This window comes from Mercenaria mercenaria, unplaced genomic scaffold (assembly GCF_021730395.1).
Source record: "Mercenaria mercenaria strain notata unplaced genomic scaffold, MADL_Memer_1 contig_5056, whole genome shotgun sequence".
Classification (NCBI taxonomy): domain Eukaryota; kingdom Metazoa; phylum Mollusca; class Bivalvia; order Venerida; family Veneridae; genus Mercenaria; species Mercenaria mercenaria.
In genome coordinates, this window is record NW_026463337.1 from 38,824 (window position 1) to 65,589 (window position 26,766).

At 34.8% G+C, this 26,766-nt stretch overlaps 1 protein-coding gene across 1 annotated transcript; it reads left to right on the forward strand.

The window, feature by feature from the left end:
- Positions 1-26,672, forward strand: LOC128554466 (N-acetylated-alpha-linked acidic dipeptidase 2-like). The gene is made up of 4 exons (XM_053535743.1): positions 1-505; positions 22,464-22,729; positions 24,646-24,934; positions 26,331-26,672. The coding sequence occupies exons 2-4, from the start codon at positions 22,596-22,598 to the stop codon at positions 26,670-26,672; spliced, it is 765 nt and encodes a 254-aa protein (XP_053391718.1). The 5' UTR covers positions 1-505; positions 22,464-22,595.
- The last annotated feature ends 94 nt before the right edge of the window (positions 26,673-26,766 follow it).

The following is a 26,766-nucleotide window of genomic DNA, read 5'->3' on the forward strand; positions in this document are numbered from 1 at the left end:
GCTTCCTTTTAACTTTTCTGAGATATAAACAATTACACCCCCGCTGTCTCTCTTTGCGCCCTTTTTACTTTTTCTATTTACCGCAAAGTTAATAAAACCATTAACCTCATAATTATATACATTATTTAACCAACTTTCTGTAAACAATAAGATGTCATGTTCTTTAAATAATAGTTTCATCTCATCAGAGTCAAGTTTGTTATAGCGTAAGCCTAGCAGTCCCTGACAGTTCAGTAAACATATATTTATGCCCTTGTTCCCCTCACATCGATCCTAGCTTTTCTCGTCCGCTTAAATTCACCTCCCCCGCTATCCTCTGTTTTCCGGTTTCCCCGTGTTCTATTTATAGATGTTGATTCCGTGCGTCCTCGTGCACTAGCAGGTGTTGATATACGTGCTCTGTCTGAAGTTTGATTTCTATAGTTATTTGAGTTTATATTTGGGGATTTATGTCGGTTTCTTCCTCGGGACTGAGATTTACTATCTTTATTTGGACTTTTATCAGGTAAGGACTGTTTCGTTACATTTTGTTTTTCAAGTATGTTGTACGTTTGCTCCAACAGGTTGTCACGTGATCTTTTGTTTACATTTTCGCTTGTGTACATGTCTATCGGCTTCAGAACCGGTTCGAATACTTCATCGTTCCCCTCAGACGTATCAATTAAATTTACTGATTTGTCCACATCGGTCTCGATCGAGTAAGCTTGATTCCTGGCATCAATGCTATGGTTTTTGTTGTCTATTCTGCTATAACCTAGTACGCTAAACCAGTCTGGGAACATGTCTTTAACCATTTAACCCTTGATGAAAAGCCTAGCTGGGTACTTTGTTTGCATTCTCTCTTTATTTTGTCGTGCATTTTTGGCTTCGGAAGAAGTGTACAAGTTTTTGCGTGCGAGTGCAATTTCTCGGGGATAATCCCTGTCTACTCCGATCTTTGACCCTCGTAATTTATAAGCCTTCTCCATGACTGTTTCAGTGTCAACATAATCTTTAAACCTTACAATAAGTGGTCGTTTTGGATCATCTTTGTATCTATTTTTAACACTGTGTAACACCCCCAGTCTATGGGCTCTTTCAATACACATTTCACTAGTGTCAATATCTAGGTCACTTTCCATAAATCTATACGCGACCTCTTTGTCTGAATATCTGAGATTTTCAGTGATTCCGTAGAAAATGATATTGTTCCGTCTACTTCTAGCTTCTTGGTCGATGGAATGATAGGACATTTTTTTTCAAAGTTTGTGTATGGACATCACATAATTTCTCTATATGGTCAATTCTTTGGTTTGTTGTTATTTCGTGAATATCGCTCACGCACTTGCCTTGTACATTTTCAATAGTCTCAATTTTGGCAAAGTTTCTGTTCATCTGGTCAAATATACAAACGAGCTTATCATCTGTACTCAGGTCAGCAAATGCACCAATTTCAATACTACCTCGGCTACCTTTCTTTCTCTTACGGGTCTGATTATCTGACTGTCGATCATGGCTATTATGGCGCCCTTCAAACCGGTTCTGTGTACTCACTGAAAAGTTCAATTTCGCATTTACTTCACCATCTGATTCGTCTGCAGAGCCTTCCATCTCATTATTATATGTATCACGATTCATTTTTCATTGACTACAAAGCACTCGTCTTATTCATCTCGTCACATTCTTTTTTCTTTGTTTACCAACATTGTGCATTTGACCGCCATTGACCGGAAGTATTATTATAAATATATGAAAAGTTATATTTAATTTAAATAATTTTCGCCTGAATGAGATTATCCCTGTTTACATCGTTGGCATGGATGGAGAAATACGTTTGATAAAATCTTTTTTTCAATACACATAAAATGTAGCAAATTTTGCCAAAATTTATAATAAAGTACTGTAAATGCAAGCACAAATTGCAATTTTATAACGATAACTTCTTGGGTTTGTTTACCTGACTGTCTAATCAAACATTACCTTATTCCTTGGTATACACAAACCTTATTCCCAGTAAGTTCCCTGTTCTTTTTTGAATTGGTGGTCTCTGACAATGATCATTGATAGGAAATCAGCGACTTAATCCGGAAAGTCCAGATAGCAGTAGGGCGGAATAGATACTGAAGTGCAACAATTTAATACAATATTCAACACAAATCACTAGAGATGAATTTGATAACAAAAATAACAGTTATTCTAGATCTAAGCAAAAATATCTTGAATCTTAAGATGTAGTCAAGGGCAATTTCAAAGTACTTTGTTTGCATTAATCCCGTAGCAAACACATGCTTGATTTTATTGCATGAATGTTGAGATAAACTTAAGTCATATATTACACTTTAGCTTTCAATCTGTGATGCGCATACCTGCGTCACTTTACAATCTTACTATATTGTAACTTGAATGACCTACTATTTCAGATAAGACAAATAGATATACACTGCGATATTTTGTTTTGTATATTGACTTGGATGTAAACAAAGTGTCGAAATTTGTGGATTTTGGTAAGTTGATTTCCACAAGTAAATGTTTTTTTTCTAATTGTTACGTGTATAGTGATTTTCTTACCATTCAACTGCGTTAACTTTTAATTATACCCCTGTGTTATTTTGAATATGTATTGCGCACCAAAGCTAATTTCTAAGAGGCATAACTTTACAGCGTGAAAAGTAAATGCTATTTTGTTATTTCTACCAAAGTTATGCAATATAATAGTAGTTATCATCTTTTTACGCTAGGCAAATAAATTCAGTATTCCTACAAATACAAATGCAACGACGATTACTGTTGTTAGGTACAAAAGTAATCAGAAACATGGATTTCTAAATCAGCAATTGTTTTAGGGTTAATACGTCTGCAGAACAGACCTGGGTTCAATTATTTTAAAAAGTAATTAATTAATTACAATTAAAATAGAAATGCTTCGATTAAATTACAATTATAATTACTTGCTTTTTACAGAAGTAATCAATTAATTGCAATTATTTTAAGGAAAATAATTAATTATTTTTTAATTATTTGGCAATATATTCACAAATAGAATCATGATGTTACTATCAAAGATATTTTAATGATGCAGATTTATAAGTCCTTATTGAATTTCGAAAACATGAACACTTCAAAGTTTACTGTCTGTCAGTGAACACCATTTACAGATTTATGATGCAGTGGCTTGTTTAGAAGTCCTTATTGCATTTCTAACACATTAATGCCTCAAAGTTACTGTCACTAGTACCCTTCGGTAATATAAAATGTTTAAACGTGCTAGAATTCATGTTGTGTGGACAACAATCAAATGTGAAATGTCAAGACATTCACATATTCAAATAATGTTTTATACCCTACATTGTGAACACAGAGATTGCGAACACTTCTTACGTACCCACTCTATACGATTGATGACATTTAATTCTCTTCCTTCAGGCTAATTATACTACTAGTTAAAAAGGTCAAAGTCGCTTAAAATTGGTTGGTCACTTTGTGTAAAGCTCTCAAAAAAGTTGGATTTAAAGACGTTTCAAATTGGAGTTATGATATGATTTTTATATGACTTTGTTCGATATGTAGTTGTTTAATGGATTTTAAGTGATATGGGATTTAAAAAGAACAGGAAAAGGAAAAATAGTAGTAAAGGTGAAACGCCTAATTCAACAAGGGGAACAAAGGGCGCAAAAAGATCGGAGGTCAAATCAGGTGACGGTAGTTTTTCTTCAGATACATTAGCAGTTGACAATAGTTCACCAGTGGACGGTTCATATTTAAATCTATTGAATTCAGATATTAACTTTGATAATAGCCCTGTGTTCAACCTTAACAATACGGATTACTATACAATGGCTCATGTGCAAGGTAACAATGGTAACAATGGATCATCTTTTCCTGGCCCTCAGCAATTTGTACAGTTACCGTATATGGGTCAGTGTCAATCACCGGTCACAGTTATGCCTAATAATTTCACACAAGGGCAGGCGCAACAAATGAGCCGAACTGTATCACCCCCACCTGGAAATCAACCCCCTAGAAGTGTAACCAATGAAGAATTAATGAATTTCATCAGTGGCAAATTTGAAGAAATGAACAGTAGATTAAGCAAAGTAGAGTCAGTTGAGAAGAAAGTGAATAGTTTAGATGACAAACTCAATAAACTATGGTCAGACCTGGATAAGCGGGTTACGAAAAGTGAAGATAAAATGAGTACGCTAAAAGATACGGTTGAGTTACATGACTATAATATAGATAAGACAAGAGAGCAAGTATCTGTTTTGCAAACAGAAAATCAAAAATTGAGAGAATCTATTGCGGACTTGCATGCAAAATCTATGGTCTGTAACTTAATCATCGGTGGAATCAAAGAGTCAAAAGATGAAACTACAGAACAAACGCTTGAAAATGTCAAGAAATACTTTAAAGACGACTTAAAGATTCCAGAAGAGAACATAGCAACACTCGAAATAGAGAGAGCTAGGAGATTCGGAGTGCAAAGACAAAATAGGCCAAAGAATGTGTTGGTATCCTTCAAAGATGTCAAGACAAAAAACTATGTTAAGTCCTTTAAGGATAATGTGAACCCAAAAGAAACTGGTCTTTTCATGCACGACCAATTTCCTCCAGAAATAGTTGCACAGAGAAAGCTGCTTATTCCGATCATTAAAAAAGCTAGAGCTGCTAAAATGGAGGCATACATTAAATACAACAAACTAATTGTAGATGGCAAAGTGTACACTGACGGGCCATATGGAACTGTCCCGTAGGAAGCACATGAAGGTATAGTTTCAATTGCAGTATGGAACTGCAATGGTTTATCAAAAGAAAAACAGGATGACACAGACTTCTGTCATATTTTATCCGGTTACGAAATAATCTTCTTGCTCGAGACATGGACTGCTATGGATAGCAAAATCGGCTTAAATAGATATAGATCACACATTTTCTTTCGCAAATTTCAACATAGAAGGGCCCGTCGGCATAGTGGAGGCATTATACTATATTACAAAGACTCTATTGCAGACGGAATTTCAGTTGTTAGAAATCACTTGGATACAATTATTTGGGTAAAGTTAGACAAAAAGTACTTTAGATTGGATAAAAACATATACGTATGTGCCACATATATATGGGGACAGGATTCTCCAGCTTATAATGTAAATAATCAAAATCTGTTTGAATTGATAGAAAACGATATAAGCTATTTTAAAAGCCGTGGTATAGTAATGATTGCAGGAGACATGAATAGCCGAGTTGGATTAAAATCGGACTATATTGCTTATGACAGAATGAACTCAATTCTGGACAGCGATGATTACGTGCCAGACTTACCTCTTGATCGGACGTCAATGGACACACAGTTTAATCCTTACGGTGCAAAGCGACAGGATTAAGGATATGTAACGGTAGGCTAGAGCCTAAAGGTGAATACACATATTGTGGCTATAAGGGAAACACAGTTATAGATTACCTTCTTTGTGAGCAATGCAATTTTAAATACATTCAGTCATTTAAAATTTCAGACTTTAACATTTTTTCAGACCATGCAATTCTGGAATTTAAGGTTGTAATAAACTGTAAAAGCACAGACAATGATAAAGGGAATTCATTTCAATATACAAAATGGTTCGCTAATAAACGAGATGAATTCAGACGAAGGCTGATAACAAGATTGCCCGAATTAAACCTTTTGTTGAGTGATTCGGAGGCTGTTGCTGCCGATAGAAAAAAAGTCGATAGCACGGTTAACAGATTTGTAGGGATAATAAATGAAGAAGCCAAACCTTGGTTCTATAAGGAAGTTAGGTCAAATAACGTTAAAGTTCAATTTGACAATAATGATATATTGAAACGTTCCGAGTGGTTTGATGAAACCTGTCGTGTAAAAAAGAATGAGTATTTGGAAGCTCTGCGATTGTTTAACGATGTGAAAACTGATGAAAATCGGTATCAATTAATGATTAAAAAGAAACAATATAAAGCATGTATAAAAGACAAACGCAGAAAACATAAAATTGTAAGAATGAGGGAAATTGAGGCACTTAAGTCGAAAAAACCACGCGACTTTTGGAAATTTTTCTCGAAGAAAAATAATAAACGAGGAGATAATATCTCATTGAATGATTTCTATGAATATTTTGAGAAAGTTCGGCAAGCTATTAAGTCTTTAAAGCGAGGTAAAGCAGGCGGAAATGACGGCATGATTAATGAATACTTTATTGAGGCAGGCGATATCATCGGTTCACATTTGAGAGATCTGTTTAATATTGTTTTGTCCTCTGGCCATTTCCCTTCAGCATGGATGGAAGGATTAATTATACCGGTTTTTAAAAAAGGCGACGACAGCAGTGTACAGAATTATCGAGGAATAACGTTAGTCAGTTCTATCTCAAAAATATTCACCTCAATTTTAAATAAAAGGATGTCAGACTGGAGTAGGGAAAATAATATAATATCAGATTCTCAGTTTGGTTTTAAGAAAGGAGTATCGACTACAGATGCAATATTTTGCTTACATAGTGTAATAAGTCACATGTTAAACAATGGAAAACGCTTTTACTCTACCTTTATTGACATGCGTAAAGGCTTTGACAGTGTGTACAGAAACGCACTATGGTTTAAGATGTCCAAATTGGGTGTTGGTGGTAAAATGCTAGCAATAATCAGATCAATGTATGAACACGTGAAATGTAGAATACGCCATGGTAACGAATTTTCAGACTTTATACAAATCGCAGTAGGTTTAAAACAGGGTGAAATATGTTCCCCTCTGTTGTGGTCAATGTTCATTGAGGACTTAGAATTATACCTGGGAACAAGGCCTGGCAGTGGCTTAAATTTTGATGATTTAACGTTAATATTATTCTTATATGCCGATGACATGGTGTTGTTCTCAGATACAGTACAGGGATTACAGCAAAGTCTAGAAGATTTACACGTGTACTGCGACCGTTGGGGTCTTTCTGTTAATATAGACAAAACTAAAGTTATGGTCTTCAGGAAACGTGGTCCGGTGAGAGAAAATGAAAAGTGGACATACAATGGTTCACAGCTAGAAGTAGTCAATCATTTTAATTATCTGGGAGTAATATTTGACTCTCATGGCAAGTTTAGCTTTAATATACAAATGCTAGTTGATAAAGCGCTGAAAGCTATGAACTGCTTATTAATAAATACGAAAGATTTTGATTTTACACCAAGAATAATGTGTAACTTATTTGACTCATTTGTATCATCAATATTAAGTTATTCAACTGAGGTTTGGGGATATACCAGAAATAAGGACATTGAAAGAGTTCATTTAAAATTTTGCAAGAGACTGTTAAATGTCAAGGCAACATCGTGCAATGCAGCCATATATGGAGAACTGGTCGCTATCCATTGTATGTAAACCGATTTGTAAGAATAATCAAATACTGGTTTAAAACTATTTACTTGGACAATTTTGTTATAAGTAAAGCGTATTCCTTATTATTGAGCGATTTGAGTAATAACAAATTTAACTGGTGTACCAATATCAAGAAGTTGTTATATGAAAACGGATTTGGTTATGTATGGGAAACGCCTTCAGCTGCAAATTGAATTTTAGTGGTCTACTACCTACACGTGTTTTTTCCGGAAGGAAGATATTGGACAGAAAGTAAAAGATTTTGTCGGTTATACGTATAGTAAAGACTTGGGATTTGTGTCAAACACTAGACATTTGTGTTCTTTATAGGATGGCAAAGCAGGGATATTGTGTGCCATCCATGAGTGTAGGGAAAAACTGTTATTTGTGAAAGTTTGAAATTTGCTCACGCATGCGCAGTGGAGTAATGGCAGCCGGCAAGGAGGGTACGAAGTTACTAAATTTACTAACTGATGAATCTAAAGACTATGTCGATTTTATCATGTCATCGCAGCCGGTACAAGTTACAGGAGTGGAGACTCCAGGATCTAAAAGGAAAAGGAACAGTTCAGCACCCTCGCAAATAGATGATGTTAAAAAAGCCAGACGTGGGATGAATAACGCAAATGGTGGAAGGAAATCAAAAAGTAAAGGAAAAGATGCAAAAGGGAAATTGTCAGGTAATGATAAAGACAATATGCCTGATCAGACAGTTAACTCTTCTGCACATCCTGTTGGCTTTTCTGATGTTACAAGTGAGTCCCATGAGAACATTGATGTTATACAGGCTATTCTGAAACTAGAAAATAGTATGGAAAAGAAATTTGCTGACTTAGAAAAAACATTTCATTCAAAAATAGATAAGTTTGAGCATCATATAACCAGGAAATTTACAGATATGTTGAATACAGCAGTGACAACACTAAAAGAGGAACTAGGTGAGGAGATAGACGATCTTTCAGATCGAGTTCAAAAAATAGAGGATCTTCCCCGCTCGTTAGATACAGGTACTGATATGAAGGAATTAAACATTGTAATAAGAAATCTAAATGAAAAATCACGTGAAAACATTGTTAGTGAAGTGAATAGCTTAATCAAAGATGGGCTTCAAATCTGTGATGTAGTCATAGAAGAAGCAGTTAGAAAAATTTCACATGACAGGAAAGTGGGCGTGGTTATAGCACGGTGTAAATCAGCTGAAGATAAAAAGAAAATTATGGAATCAAAAAAGCGACTGAAAGGGTGTAAGAGATATGAAAATGTGTTTATTGAAAATGACATACCAAAGCATCAGCGTATCATGAACGCAAATATTAGATAAATTGTGAATACTCTAGGTAAAGGCGAGTTACAGATGCAAGGGGCTCGAGTAGAGAATTTGTCGCATTGGCAGCAAGTAGGAGACAAAAACAGTAAAAGTGCCGAAAATTATTGCGGTGATAGATATCGCGGTGATAATAGTGGTAATAATCGTGGCAATACAAATAGAGGTCATGCTGGTAGTCGGAATGACCATACATCAAGAAATGACTCTCAGGGTTCCAATAGAAGTAGTTTTCACCAGGATACAGGGAGATGTGACAACAGAAATTACAATAGATAGTCTAGAAATCCACGTAATGGTCGTTTTTAGGTCAGATGTGGATTTTGGAATGTGAAGGGTTGGGACACAGACATTAAAAGTGACAACCATTATATTAGAGAGCAGTGTATCATTTCACAAAATTTTGACATATTGGGTGTGGCAGAGACACATCTTTTGAAAAATAGTTCCTTAGTTTTAAATGATTATGTGTGGTTCGGTCATAACAGAAATAACATACACATAAGGGCAAAAAAGGGTCCTGGGGGTGTAGGTTTCTTTGTTAGGAAATATTTGCTTGATATGTACAATGTTAGTCAAGTTGATAATACACTGGAGGGTATACTTTGGATTAAATTTGAGGCAAAAAGTAAAAGTAATTTAACAGATTTTCTCTGTTGTGTATGTTATTTATCGCCAATTAATTCAACAAGAAATATTGATTGTAATGATTTCTTAGAATCACTTTTGTGTCAAATACATCTCTATTGTAACGATTTAAATTTCTTTGTATGTGGCGACTTTAATGCAAGATGTTCAAATTTTGATGATTTCATTGCTGGTGTAGACAATATATGTGAACGAAATGTTGTAGATTTCAGTGCAAACAAACATGGTGAATTATTATGTGATTTTTTGATTGAGAGTAACTGTTGTATTTTAAACGGAAGAAATCATATTAATAATAATTACACTTTTGTAAGCCAGCAAGATCTTCAGTTGTAGATTATTGTCTTGTACCATATGAAAGTTTGTCATTGTTTACAAAGAGTGAAATTAAGCTCATGTCAGACTTGTTAAATGACCCAATATTGTTGATAAGATTGACCCTTCAGTATGTATTCCTGATCATTCTATGGTAATATGGTCCTTTGCTCTGGGGGAATATAAACAAAGACATGAATTTAGGTCTGAGAGTTCTAGTCATACAGTTTATGATAGGAAGAATATTCCTGTAGATTTTATGAAATAGTAATTACACAGTGTTACAAAATTTCATCTCTAAACTGGAGATGGAAGAATCGAACCAAAGAGACCTTAATGATGTATATGACCAGTTCTGTGACTGTGTTAAGACTGAGATGAAAAGTAAATTAGCACATAAAACGGTGAATGTAAGTGTATCAGGTAATAATAAAAAAACGTAAAATCAAAAAGCCTTGGTGGAATGATGAATTGACTGAGCTTTGGAACAACTCTTGCAAGGCTGAGAAACGTATGTTGAATTCAGATGGTTCTACCCGACAGAAACTGCGTATCGAATTCAAGACCCAAAGAAAAGCTTTTGATAAATGTGTACAGAAAAGTAAACGGAGATATTGGTTTGATAAGCAAAAGGAAATAGAAAATCTGGCAGGGTCAAATCAAAGTGAGTTTTGGAGGAAGATAGGTAAAATAGGTGTAGGTCAGGAAAGGGGTAAAAATATTCCATTTGAGGTTAAAAATGAGGATGGTTCTTTTTCAAGCCAGAAAAGTGATGTGCTTGGAAAATGGAAATCTAGTTTTGAGGGGCTTTTAAATTCTGTAACTTCCTCAGATGTTGATAATTTTGATATTCTGCCTGAAAATGGAAATGATGTCCTTTTAAATGCAAATAAATCAGTTGAGGAAATTATTTTCACTACAAATGCTATAAAAAACAATAAGGCAGTGGGGTTTGATGAGTTGCCAGCAGAAGTTTTGAAACATTCATCGTTAGTACTAACATTGCAAGCTTTGTTTAATAAGTGTTTCATGCTGGGTCTTATCCCTGAGAGTTGGTCATATGGGATTATTAATCCTATCCCTAAATCTTCCACAGCAGATAGAAGGGACCCCTTAAGTTATAGAGGGATAACCCTTACCTCAGTGGTTTATAAGATTTACTGTAATATTCTCAATAGGCGTGGGAAGATGAAAATAACAGTTTACATGATGAACAAAATGGGTTTAGGGCAGGTAGAAATACAGTTGATCACCTGTCCTCGTTTTCTTTAATTTTAGAGTCGCGTAAATTAAAAAGACAGTCTACATTTACCGCATTCATAGACTTTAAAAAGGCATACGATACTATCAACCGTAATAAATTATTTAGATCAAAGATATGGGTGTAAATGGTAATATGTTTAAAGCACTACTTGCCATCTATCAGAATGTAAAATGTTGTGTTAGGTTAAATGGCCTAAAGACAGACTGGTTCTCTGTAAAGTGTGGCCTTAAGCAAGGATGTAGTCTCTCACCGATGCTTTTTAATCTTTACATTAATGATTTGATCTCAGCAGTTAAGAATCTTGACCTTGGTATCAATATTGATGGTCAGAATGTGTCTATCTATGCTGATGACATAGTACTGATAAGTGATTGTGAAGATAAGTTACAACTTATGTTAGACGTACTCCAAAAATGGTGTGATGAAAATAGTATGAAAGTTAATCCAGATAAGTCAAAAATTGTACATTTTAGACCACCATCGATACCTTGTACAATGAGGAATTTTAAATGTGGAGATGAAGTTTTAGAAGTTGAAAATCATTATGTTTACTTGGGTTTATATTTATCTAAGCATTTAGATTTTAATGTTATGGCGAAACACGTTGCTAAATCAGCAAACCGTGCTTTAGGACTTTTAATCTCAAAGTACAAATTTTTTGGTTGTCTTCCTTTCTCGACTTATTCAAAATTGTATGAGGCTACGGTATGGAGTACTATCAGTTATGGAACAGCCATTTGGGGTGATAGACAGTTTTCTTGTATATCAGCAAATCAGAACAGAGCAGCAAGATTTTTTATGGGGGTTGGTAAATACACCCCAAATGTGGCGGTAAATGGGGATATTGGTTGGGTAGATGTATATATTAAACAGTAATCATCAGTTCTCAGACAATGGTATCGTATTAGATCTATGTCCAGCAGTAGATTGAATTATAAAATCTACCAATGGTCAGTGTCACAAATCAATACCTCATGCAAAAATTGGTCTTTTAGATTAAGAAAATTATTTATTGAAGCGGGTGTTGGAAACATCTTTGATGCGATTGACATTTCAAATATTGATAAAGTGGGAATAAACGATAAAGTATTAGAGAAACAGAATGAGAAACTTATAGACAACTGGAAATGTAATTTTAATGCTGAGAATGCTGTAAGAGGGAACGGAAGGAATAAATTGAGGACATACCGTTTGTTTAAGCAAGATTATAAGACAGAGGCTTATATTAAGTGTATTTTGCCTGGCCACCATAGAAGTGCTTATGCCAAGTTCAGATGTGGGGTTGCCCCCTTACGCCTTGAAACTGGTCGGTTTGAGGGTATTCCCCTAGAGCAAAGAACATGTTCAATTTGTAATAATAATGTAATTGAAAGTGAGGAACATGTTTTAACTGTCTGCCCACTGTATGATGACTTGAGATACAATTTGTTTCAGCAAATTTCTAGTTACATACCTACCTTTAACTCATTAGATAACAGGGATAAACTGTCTATGATCCTGGGTTCCAATACTGTAGAAGTGATAAAATTTTCTGCCAAAATCTGCAATGATATTCTCTTAAGGAGAAGATGTTTTTTATATTCATAGATCAATGTACATAGTGGATGTACATCGTTTAAATACACACTTTTTACTGGAGATGGCTTTTAAAATGTAAATTTCAACTTTTAACAAGTCTTTGTAGATAATAGTTACTACCTTTTATCTTTTTATAATGGAAATTTTGAATTTCCTTAGTGAGTTAAACACTTTATAGAATGAAGATTGGCTCAATGTTGTTTTTTGAAAAATCTGAATTTTATTAATTATATCAGAGGAAATCACTCTTTGTTGTTGCTGTCTTAGGTCTAGGTCATTGTAGTTAAAAGACTACTGTTTATACATGTATTGGTTTTTACATTCTGTTGGGTTTAGGGCATTGCGACCTTATCTAGCTGTAAATTAGGAAGCATGCATAGAGAATAATCCTCCTCTATTAAAATAATTACTGTATAGATAGAACAAATGTGGTGTACTATACAAAGGTTAACTGGGTATTTATCAAATAAATTTTTGGTCATATTAAGGTTTGATAGATGTTACAAGTAGAGTAAGAAATATTCAGATACTGATAGTTGATTATTTTTGTGTAGGTCATATAAAACCATTTAAGCATTTTATCTGATATGATCATCAGCCAGGTTCTAGGAAAGTATAACCTTGAATACTAATCTTACAGAGCCATTTAATTAATACATAAATGTTTTATGTTTTAATTTTTATCCATGTATGTTTTAAAATAAATAGTCTCTCATATTTCTTTTAGAAAGGTTTTCATGAATATTTTATGACAATGGATGTATATGTGATGTCATGAAAAGTGAGACTTAAATAAAAACTATTGTATTGTATTGTATTGTAAATCCAAATCAGTTCCTATCACTATTTAAGCAAAGACTTATTGATACTTTCAAACAAAATTGGAGAAGTGAATTACGAGACAATCAAGTGTTGTATGTATACAATCACTTAAAGTGTGACTTTAAATACGCTGACTATCTCAGTATTATAAGTAATAAACTGTATAGAGAATTTCCGCACACTGTTTGAGAATTGAGACAGGTCGATATGGTCAGAATAGAATAGACAGGAGAGAAAGAACTTGTGAAGTGTGTCTGCCCCTTGCCGGCGGGGGGATAGAAAATGCTGGCTGTATCTCCATGCAGAGGGGTACGACTCCCCCGAAAATGGAGCCACCTGTTTGCCGTGGGTGGCGGCCCGTAAGCCGGAGAGGAGGGTCCTGGATGTTGAGGTGCCCCATGGCATCCCGGGGAGATGATGCGTACTTGTTTGCATGTGCGCATCTTCTTCCCGGGATGTGGTGCCAATACACATCTTTGGCCTCTAATTCGGTGTAGACGTTCTGGCGGTCGTATTGGCCCGATACGATCAATCGGCTAGTCATGCCAAGCCCTAGGAAATCTCACCTTTACGTTTCATTTTCTATTGCTTATTTCAAACTGCATCTTATGTGATAATTTTTATATTTTCACAAACACACTTTGGAACAAAATACGTTACACAAAACTGTCCTTACTCTGCTGTATTGTCACATTTTAACTGCGCTCAATAACTTCATATTACGTTCACACACAAAGTATTTAACAATATATTTTCATATGTACTTCAATCTATGTTTCCTAGAAGGCGGTGGCTTAGGGCCAATCGGGTTGGGTAGAGTAACAATCCCTTGAATCCCATGTTTGCTTTCTGCATTCAACTGGTGATATGAACAAGATTGAAAAATACCTGGCCGAGTATATCACTACAGTATCCCTAACATGTATGACTGGATATCCGCTCTGTTTTCATGTTCCCTTGTTGGACTCCGGCGGCGGTGGGGGCTGCGAGTGACGAATTTAAACATTTAATATGGAAAACCAAAATAAAAAACGACCGCATACCGAACAGATTCTGACGGCACGGAAGGTGAGAATCCTCACCGACCATACACTTCCAACATGGCATTTCCGCGATTTCTTTTGATCCAGTCAACAGACGAAACATTCAAAATGTCAAGCCTTTCGCCATTTATAATTGAAAAAACTATCGAAGGTATTGCTGGTGTACCGAAATCAGTCAAAAAACTGCGAACTGGTGATCTGCTTGTTGAAGTTGAGAAAGCCTCACATTCACGAAATTTACTTTCCTTAACTTCATTTTACAACCGGCCATGTAAGTGCATTGCACACCGTACTTTGAACACCTCAAGGGGGTCATTCGTTGTCCTGACCTTGCAGGGGTTTCGGAGACGGAGATTGTGCAAGGCCTTTCAGATCAACATGTCACTGCTGCTAGACGTATAAAAATCAAGCGATTAGGAAAGAAATTCACACAAATACTATTATTCTTACATTTGGCACTCCGTTTCTTCCTTCAGTCGTAAAAGTTGGATACCTCATCACAAAAGTTACAACATATATTCCTAATCCTCTTCAATGCTATCATTGCTTTAAGTTTGGGCACAATGAGAAAAACTGCAAAGGCGATTACACTTGCCCAAAATGCGGACAGGATGGACATTCTCATGACCACGACACTTGTAGTCGTCCATTGCGTTGTGTGAACTGCAACGAGCCACATTCAGCCAAGTCTCGTGATTGCAAGACATGGAAAATCGAAAAGGAGGTTCTTCATGTCAAATTCACACAGGGCATTGGATTTCCAGAAGCAAGACAAATTGCCAATGCCAAATTTACATCTCCAACACTCGCACAAACTTATTCATCAATAACTAAATCTGTCTCTAGCAAATCAACACAGTGCATTGATGCCTGTACTCAAACAGATTCAACAAAATCCAACTCAAACTTCTGTACCAAATGAAAAGCCTAAAGTACCAGCAAAACCTTCAGAGGCATCTCAACTTCAAAGGGCAGCTGCTAAACCAACACTGCCACCAGCTATACAAAATGTTCCTAAGTATTCAGGTACGCCGTCGTCACGACAAAACGTTTCATCAAACACTAATCAACGTGGGGTGAGTCAAACACCCAAACAAAAAATTGACTTGAGAACTGATGGGTTTGGAAAGGGATCAAATGATCCCATACAGACCCATAACCGGTTCCCTCATGATATGAACCGGTTAACAGGGGAGGATGATGACGATCCGCCATTATCTGCTCCGCCCAGTTTAGCCAGCACAAAGGAGGGGAAAATCAAAAGGTTCCCTCCTGAGTCAATGCAACACTAATACTTTAATTTTCCAGTCGTTTAATTTTTGTTTGCCATTGTAAATGGAAAGTAAAATTATCCAGTGGAATTGCCGTGGACTTTAAAGCAAAATTATAATGAAATTCTCCTTCTCTTATCAAAATATAATCCTTCACTTATGTGCCTTAGTGAAACATTTTTAAAGGAAACGGACAAAATAGCTTTCAAAAATTATTCAGTGTATAACTTCATAAACACTAACACTGATAGAGCGTCTGGTGGTACATCTATTATTATTAATAATGCATGTCCGCACAGACAAATTGTTCTAAATACAAGTATCCAATCAGTTGCAATAAACGTAACATTACATCGACCGATTACTATCTGTTCGATTTACATACCTCCCAAATTTAAACTAAATCTTAAAGATCTTGATGATCTTATAAAACATTACCACAACCATTTTTGCTTATGGGAGATTTTAAATGGTCATCACATGAATTCTGGGGCTGTTCTGACAGCAACACTAGAAGTGAAACTATTGACAATTTTATTGAAAGAAATGCCCTCTGTTTATTAAATGATAAATCCAAAACTTATTTTCATCCTGCAACAGGTAACTTTTCTTCGCTTGATTTGACAATTTGTCAACCGAACATCTTTCTTGTTTTGAATGGAAAGTACTGGATGATTTGCATGGTAGTGTACCATTTTCCAATATTATTTCAAATACTTCTAATCTGTCATCAGACCACCCTTCATATTTCAAATTTAATAAAGCTGACTGGAAGCAATTTGAAACGCTATGTAAAAATGATTTGACTTTGGAGAATTTTACCAATTTTTATGATCCTATTGATCGGTTTTCAGTTCTTCTGTCCGATATTGCTGACAAGTCCATTCCTAAACTTCAAGAAATGGTAAACATAAAAATAAGCCTTGGTATAATGATGATTGTAAACCGCTGTTCGAAACGTAGAGCGGCCATTAAAAGTTCAATATACGGCCGACGAAAGAAAACCACAATCAGTTAAGATTCTGAGAGCAAAAGCTCGCAGAACTATAAAACAAGCAAAGAAAAAATCATGGCATTCATACGTTTCAAAACTTAATTCTAGGTCATCGGTTAAAAAAGTCTGGAAATGATTCGCAAATAAGTGGAAAAGGAAATCTTCAAATGTTTCCCATCTTACAAAGTCAGACCAGTCATATTGCATCTAGCAAGGAGACATTGCCAATACACTTGGTAAAACTTTTCAAAAAACCTTCATCAAACAATTATGATAAAAGGTTTCAAAACATAAAATCGACTAAAGAAAGTAAACCTTTAAATTTTGATTCAAATAATGATGAAGATTATAATAAACCTTTTTCACTCACAGAATTGCTTGACGCTTTAGATAATGTCACGATAACCGCAGCTGGTCCGGACCAAATTCATTATCAACTTTTAAAACATTTACCACAAGAATCATTAGACCTCCTACTTGAATTTATAATATTACATGGAAAACTGGCATTTTTCCAGATTCCTGGAGAGAAGCTATAGTTATTCCAATACCAAAACCCGGAAAGATAGCACTAACCCCAGTAATTATAGACCGATTGCACTTACCAGTTGTTTATGTAAAACGCTAGAACGTATGATCAATTCTAGACTAGTTTGGTATCTTGAATCTCAAGGCCTAATTACAAACTTTCAAAGCGGTTTTCGCAAGCAGCGCAGCACAACTGATCATCTTGTTCGACTGGAAAATTTTATTCGTGATGCATTTGTTTAAAAAAGAGCATTTAGTGTCTGTCTTTTTCGATTTAGAAAAAGCCTATGACACTACATGGAATATGGTATTATGAATGATCTTAACGACTAGGTTTAAAAGGTCGTCTTCCAACATTTATATCGCAATTTTTATCAGATCGCAATTTTAAAGTACGTGTTGGTTCTACCCTTTCTGACTCTTTTGAGCAAGAACAGGAAGTTCCACAAGGTTCTATTTTATCTGTCACACTTTTTAGCATCAAAATTAATAATACTGTGAAATGTTTGTCACCAGGGATAGATTGTTCATTATATGTTGATGACTTTCTAATATGTTATCGCTCAAAAAATATGCGTACGATTGAACGCCAATTACAGCAGTGTTTGAACAAAGTTCAAACTTGGGCCATGGAAACTGGTTTTAAATTTCCCAATCAAAAACTCAGTGTCCACTTTGTCATTACGGAAGCAACATTGTGACCCTGAGCTTTTTCTAAATGGTACAAAAATACCCGTTGTTGACGAAGCAAAATTCCTTGGTGTTATTTTTGATAAAAAGCTTTCTTTTATACCACACATAAAATACCTGAAAGCCAAATGTTTGAAATCGTTGAAATCTTTTAAAGGTAATTTCAAATACTGATTGGGGAGCAGATCGCAAGGTTTTGTTAAGACTGTATAGAGCTTTGATTCGATCCAAGCTAGATTACGGTTGTGTTGTTTATGGTTCAGCCAGAAAATCGTATTTACAGATGCTGGATACTATTCATAATCAAGGTCTTCGTATTGTTCTTGGCGCATTTAGAACATCGCCTGTCGAAAGCTTGTATGTTGAAGCAAACGAACCCTCCCTTTACACGAGACGTGAAAAACTGTCATTGCATATGCTCTGAGGGTAGCTGCCAACAAATCCAACCCTGCTCATAAATCATATTTAAACCCAAATACCACGATTCGTATGACAGAAAACCAAACAAATTAAACCTTTTGGATTTCGCATTGATAATTCTATGAAGGAAACAGATTTTAAATTTGATGATGTAAAAGATAATTTAGTTCTGAATACACCACCATGGATTCTTAATTCTCCAACAGTTCTTTTTGATATGAAAACCGCATTGAAAAGGCTGAAACAAACCCTGAAATATTCAAGTCCAAATATAACGAAATACAAGTCGGCTTACAAAGATCATTTTTCTATTTATACAGAAGGTTCAAAAGATGATTCAAAGGTTGGATGTGCCGCCGTTAGCCATCTGCATCAATCAAAATTACGTTTACCAAATAACGCTACAATTTTTTCAGCAGAAGCAAAAGCAATTGATTTGGCCCTTAATTTTATTTCAGAATATAATGAAGAAAAGTTTATCATCTTTTCCGACTCACTTTCTGTATTACAATCAATACACACCGTAATACAGAAAATCCTCTCATTCAAAACATTCTTCTCAGGGTTCATGAACTATCTTTTAAAAAGTCCATCATATTCTGTTGGATTCCTAGTCATGTTGGTATTTATGGAAATGAAGATGCTGATACTGCAGCAAAGAAATCACTTCATTAAATCAATCTAAATTGAAATTACCATATACTGATTTTAGGTCAAATATCAACAAATACATTTTAACTAAATGGCAGTCCTCATGAACAATGCTTCGTTCAATAAACTTCGTGAAATTAAACCTACTTTAGGTGAATGGCACCAAGGAAATAGATCTGTTCGCAGGGGGAAGTTGTTCTTTCTCGTTGTCGAATAGGTCATACTCGGTTGACTCATTCGTATTTGCTGAACAATGAAGATCAACCTGAATGTATACCATGTCAAACACCACTTACTATTAAACATATTTTAATCGACTGTATAGACTTCGATCCACAGCGCAACTCATACTATAATGTTGAATCTCTAAAAGAGCTATACGAGCAAATTTCAGCCGACAAAATTTTGCAGTTTTTGAAAGAAATAGGTATATATCATAAAATCTGAACCTTATTTGATTTTTATTCAACGCTTTTATACTTTTTAATGTTTGCATTTGATTTTTTTACACTATTTATGTATTTACGCTTTTACTTCAATGGTTTTATTTATGCTTTGCAATTAACGTAATCCATTTAACATTTTCTCGGCGATATATGACCTTTTTGTGTCGATTCGCCGTAAAACCCAACTCATTCATTCATTTGTGAAGTGTGTCAATCAGGAGACATTGAAGATGAATTTCATATGATCTGTTTATGCCCAGGCTACCGAATAATAAGGAAACGATATATTGATAAATACTTTTACGAAAGACCAAATATGTTTAAACTAACTCAGTTGCTGTCAAGTTCAAATGAAAAAAACTCTAAATAAACTAGCATGTTTCATAAACTGTGCATTGAAAATAAGACGAAATGTATTGGGATAATGCTGACAATTATATACACATGTTTATAAATGTATATGTTAAAAGTTAATATCTAGCTAGAAATCCAACTGTGTACATTTCACCATAGCCCGCACTTTTTCTTACGAATTTTTACTTCGTAATGCAATTTATATATGTCTATAACTTTCGTTTAATCTATATAGATCTTAGTAATGTGCGCGTCAAATATGATAGCTATAGTACATATTTTGATTAAGACTTTATATGCTTATTGACACATATATTTGAGCTATTCCGTCTTTACTATTTATGTATTGTGTACATGTTTTTTCTTTACAGAATACTAGTTTATATCAACATTTAACTTATACCTTCTTTACCTTATTTCATATGATTAAGTGTTACTTAATATGAAATATGTATTGTTGACCTTGTATTTGATTGTATCATGTTTTATGGACGAGGAGCATAATGCTCAAGTCTAAAATAAAATTTCTGTTCTGTTCTGTTCTGTTATTTTAATTCAATGGCTTAATATTTATCAATGGTCTAGCAACAGTTTCAGGTACATATCCAGATTACATTAATACCCCTTTAGATGACCAGCAAGTGTGAAATTTATACTCCTAGGTGATAACAGCAACTGCACAATATCCTGTATTTTTGCCAATATTTAACACTTTAATGTTTAATTGCCATAATGTTTGTGACAGTTTGCTACATGTAATTGAATTTAATTGACAATTATTTTGCATTTGTTTGGATTTTAATTAATTAGGCCTAATTACAATTAAAATAATTGATTTTTGTCTCAATTATTAATTTTTTTTAATTAATTGAAAAATTGTAATTAATTATAATTAATTAAATTATAATTGTAATTGGACCCAGGACTGCTGGTGTTGAACAGTATGTTTAGTTTTTGCTATGTGCGACCTTTACTAGGGCCACGACTAATTTTAATCACTGGCAGCTATGTTTTAGAGCATTTTCGTAAATCTAATATTGAGCTTGAACAAATTTATTTGGATAGTAAAAATAACTGTACACGATTTAAAGCTGTGTTCATTAGAGGATTTCGAATAAAATCGACATATTTAGGATCAGTTCAATCTAGAATTTAGCGGGTGGCTGTTTTAATTTTTTGCAACTTGAAGAGGAGCTATTATTAAATTCCCTCTCCAGTTGATGCAAAATGCCGTAAAAGTTCACTGGCTTTCATCAAAGGATCAAATCATGCATGACAGTATCATTTAGAAAAAGCTTTATTACACTAGTGTATTATCGTTTTTATTTAATGGCTTTATTACACTCCCGCGACGTCAAACATGTGATAATTCTGTATAGTGATTTTAAAAACCTTCCAAAGCTGTGTAAGTTTTATACATTTCCTTCTAAGTTTGAATTATAAAAAGATACTATCAGCGATAAAATGTATATTTTTTAAAATACTAGTTAAGAATTTAAGAATGAAATTAACAGCTTATATAATACAATGGTGAATTTACAGCTTTAAGTTTGGTATGTCTGTTCGCTTATTCTTAGTAATGTCTTTCATGTTCCCCGAAAGGGGAGGCGTATATGTCGCCGCTTCGCCCTTCTGCTCGTCCTCCTTCCTTCCGTCGGTCCGTTTCGCCATTCCCGTCCGTAGCAATTATTAGCTAGAATTGAGTGAAATCTCACAGGAAGCTTTATGTATATATTGTTTCTGTTTTCCTTTGTTTTCCGGTCGGTCGAATGATTTTTCACGGAGTTATTGCCCTTTTATCATCAGCATTTGTAGACCAATGCACCTTTCCTTGTCCGGGATATTCAGCAGCAACCACTTGCTGTAATTCAGCAAAACTTTACAGGAAACTTCACTCTTATCAGGAAATGCAGATATTATCTTCATATTCCAGTCAGATGATTTTTCGCTGTCACAGTGTTATTTCCTTTTGGTGTTCCAAATTATTTTACTTTAGCAATATAGCAATATTTCTTATCCGGAGTATTCCTCAGTAACTTTGGCTGGGAAAAATCATAGGAAGCTTTACTATCGAATGGAGATGTGCATATTATCTTCATGTCTTGGTGAGATGATTTTGCACTACTGAGTTATTGCTCTTCGATTATTCAACATTAGAAAACTTTAGCACCATTTCTTGTCCGAAGTATTACGCAGCAAAAGCTTCAGCGTTACTTCATAGGAAGCTTAACCACAAAGTGGACATGTGTATATTATCTTCGTTTTAATTTTCAATTAAATCTTTAAATTATTGAACATTAACAAGCTTTAGCGCCATCCTTGTCTGCGAAATTTCATAGGAAGCTTAACCCTTTGCCTGCTGGCGGCAGTAATTCTGCCTTTGCGACCAGTGCAGACCAAGATCAGCCTGCACATCCGTGCAGTCTGATCATGGTCTGCACTGTTCGCTATTCAGTCAGTAAATTTTCAGTAAACACCCCTTCAAATAATAAATGGTATTGCCCAAATTGAATGATGGACCAGTTCATTATAGAAATTTAGCAGGCTAAGGGTTAACTCATAAGAGGAGATGCACATATCTTGCGCAAGCTTTCTCTAAAAAAACTACTTGCTGGAGTACTGAGACACTTCTTCGGAAACTTCACTACTAAGACAAGGCATGAGCCCAGTCATTTGTTTCCTCTTTTGTGCTGTTAAAATGCAATGCTCATACTTTAGGGAGCGTTCATCTATTTTACCAATATTTCTTGTATTTGCTATACAGGGACTGAGAAAAGACGAGTGATGGGTTCCAACAGGAGATGTGACACACGTGTTTTATATATAAGTATAGGTGTCGGCTCATTAACTGCGTTTGTGGTAGGGATTTTGATTGGTCGTTTCGCAACATGCCCTGATGAAGAACCAGAAGAAAAAACAAGGCTTATACCTGCAAGTGTTTTCTGAGAATCTAATAAAAGATGGAGATCCATTGATAGAGAACGAATTAATGGGTAGCATCAATACAAACAATATTCGCGAAAATCTGAGGTAAAATTTATAAATATATTTCAATTTCTTAAACACTCTCTGCTTTAAGGTGTTATTTTCTTTTGTGTTATAAGATGAAAGTCTTTGATTTTGATTAAATGTTCATGAAAGATGTCCGTTTCAACTGGACTAAAACTGGACAAGTTTGAAAACTATACACTTTTAAAGAAAGTAATATTGCGCTTTTATTTGATTTACCGGAAGTGACGTTGTAACGTCATAGATCCGGAGACAAAGCATTATGCCTGATAGCCTTTATATTATAAAGGAACGTAAAGATTAATTGGAATCTATCATATCATGTGTATGAGGCTGTAGTGAACATTGCTGTCTTTTTAAAAGTTTAAAATTTTGACAATAGATTTAATTCATTTACTGATTAAATGTAATTTTTGTGCATCTAATACTGGTATAAAACCGTATTGGGACTTCTTGTAAACTTTAGAAGATTCGCCAAAAGTCCAGTATAAACACACAAAAATAATATTAATTGTTACTTAAGAAATGAAATGATTTTTTTTCGGTGTTCATGCGAAATGAACGACAGAATAGGATCGGCAAATCAATGAATCGCGCTATTTCCTTTCCATTTGTAAACAAGATAATATTATAAATTGCACATATTTTGTGGCATTAAATTAAAATCAGCTTCCCGGCCATTCTGTTCAACACACGGAATAACTGCGACGTCATCTAAGGAGCGTTCTCCCTGACTATACGCGGACGTCGTCAAAACAGCGGTCGGTTATCACTAAGCAGCAATGACGTAAATTTCGCGCCTTTCCTTTTGAAATGAACGTCATAATTTTCAATGAAAAAGAATAGGGCGATGTAAATATATAATATTATACATTTCCAAGTCGCTTACTACAGAGTTTCTTCCCAAAAATATAAGATAATCGTAAGAAATATTCGACAACCGATCTTAACAAAAAACAGATAGAACAACCAAAACGGCCCACCCACGTTAAGTTGCAGTTTGACATGGATGAAATATACAGTTCCTGATTACTTTTCAAAATATCCCTAAATGCAACGAAAACTTGCATAGTCACGTCGATTCAGTTTTAATCTTTACCGTGAGAAACAAAAGGAGTTTAAGCGATTTTGAAGTTTTAACAGCCAATTTTTCTCGAACGACACCATTTTGTTTATGTTTTATGATGTCGTCAAATAACACGTGCACCAATCTCGGTTTCTTTCTTTACATATGCTTAGGTAGTGTAAATATTGTAAAACAATTCAAAATAATAACAAAGAAGTATCAGCAATGAAAGGATTCCAAATGATATTTGGCGATTTGTGAAAGTTTAAGCACATGGACCTATACATTTTATTTGATCATTGTAATTAAATTGAAAATAGGAACTCAAAAAAAACATGGATAAATGAATCAAATTCTAAATTGTGGAAAACTTTTTTCTATGCTCGAAAATGTCACCTAAAGTAACATTTTCCAATAAAAGCCCTCTGCGGTAACTGGGTGGAGGACCAGTAATTTCAAATCCGTCTAACAAAAACTTTAAGCACACGACGGTCGACTTTCGTTGGGATACAAAGGCGCTTTGAAGAAATATGGTTTAAAAGAATTGTGCGTTCTAAAACAATATTTGTTTCAAACATGTAGACCTGCCATAAAACATTTCATGTTGTACAGATCACCTAGCCACAAAAGTCTTAAATGTAAATCACCTGAAAGAGTGATAATAATAAATAAAGAGCTGCGCCATGAGAAAACCAACATAGTGCATTTGCGACCAGCATGCTGTTCGCTAACGGATTCTCTAATAATTGCAATAGGCTTTGAAAGCGAACAGCATGGATCCTAGCCAGGCGCAGGCTGGTCTGAATCCATGCTGGTCGCAAATGCATTATGTTGGTTTTCTCATGGCGCGGCTTATTTTCTTTTGTTGCAGAATGCTGACAGCGTTACCACACTTGGCGGGGACAGAGCAGAATCACAAGCTAGCCCGGGAAATCAAACAGCACTGGGAAAATGCCGGTCTCGATCACGTGACAATGACTCCGTATCGCGTTCTTTTGTCGTATCCAAATATGAGCGATCTGAACTACGTAGAGTTATTAGACGAAAGGAATCAGACGAAATATAAGTCAGACCTGAGAGAACCGGTGTTAACACCAGAAGAAAACGTCACCGGTGTTGTTCCACCATTTAATGCATACTCTGCTCCAGGAGATATATATGCAAGTATCATATTGTTATACTAGTATACCAATAGTTTCAAACATTTCATTATTGTCCGTAAGTATTGACCTGGCACTCATGAATATTCCGTATATTTCCGTAAATTAATTTTCGGTGTCCGAACACAATAGCGATATAATTATATAAATATTACATATATCTTCTTAATTGATATACTGTCACATGTGCAGGTAGCTGTGCGGACAAAGCGTTTACCTGCCGATTTCAGGATTGTGGGTTCGAGTCCTACGTCTGACCATATTTTTTCCCCCAAATTTTATATGCAGACTTACTACTCATTTGATCAAACGTATCGTATTTATGGTCATTTATTAAGAGTAATCATGTTTACCCGTTATAAAAAAGTGGAATAAAATTGTTTTAAAAGTATTTTAGATAAAAGACAAATTACCTATCACCAGCGTTCCAGAAAATAAATACTACAAGAGAAAACAATTAAAATTCATAAAATATGATACATAAAATAATGTAAACGATAAATTATAATACATTAAATTGAAAAAAAAAGATCTATTCAGTAAGTGATTTCGAACCCGTGGTAACGTGCGTGGAAATCAGACCCCTTACCTCTACGCCACCGTTTCATCGATTAACTTCACCTGTTACTTTAGTAATGTAGATACTTTCAGGTTACTAATATTGCGTAAATTAACGAAAACGCCCGAAAATATTGGCGAAGATTAATGAGTGCCAGGTCAATACTTACGGACAATACTTATTTACATGTGATCTGCGCTAGGAAAGGTAAGCATTTATAAGCATGTACCAGAAAAATTGCTTTGGTAGATACATAAACTTGGGAGAACACACGTCGTCCCAACAAGTGTACATATTTTCTTTTTTAAATAAACCCGTACTTGAATAGGAACCTCTTCTTAGCAATCTATTTTGTAGAACAACAAGGGTTCGGTCTTCCAATTGGCATTGCTTTAAAGAGGTTGTACTATAGACTAATAAAGGTTTCAAGTATCAAACCACTACTTTCTTGTTTTAATCTTGGAAAATAACAATGTTGACATTGTAAACAATATGTCCGTCGATCGACTAGATAATCATTTTAAACTTTTCATAAGCATTCTTCTTTTATATTCTGACTCTGATTATCTACGTATGTTTTAAGAAGAAAGGGGACATAATTATACAATATTTGAATAGCCTCAGGAGTTATCTCCTGTGAATAGAACACAGGGTCTGAACACAGACTATTTGGAAATATGTATCTTATTGATATTGCCCTACATTCATGTTGTTTATATGGTGATAAAAGTAAGAGTATGCCAGGATACAAAACAATGTTGTGTTATCTAATGTTTGGTCACCCAGTCCTGTACTAATTGAAAACAGAAAGAGTGAACTTGTTTTTCTATGCAACAGGGTGACTTAGTGTATGTCAATTACGGAAGAGTTGAAGATTACGAATATCTGGAGAACAAGACCATCAACATCAGTGGGAAAATAGCGTTTGCTAGATACGGGAAAATTTTCAGGGGAGATAAGGTTATAGACTTTCCTTGTCTCTTACCTTTTGGTTTTGCATATATCACCGCGGTATTTACCAACATACAATGCAAAAATTTCATTTGTTTTCAGTTTAGACAGGTATTTGAAGTATTTCCCTCACAACATATTTTCGTATTTTTTTTCTTTCCTATTGTCTTTCTATCACATAATTTTCACAGTACTACCATGCTTAGCTTTCATTTAAGTTTATCATAAAATAGAATAGTGAAAGTCTTCACGAAGAACCATTAAACGCTCCCATTAAAGGGAAATTTTTGTTCATGCATAAACATTGAAATTTGCTATGATC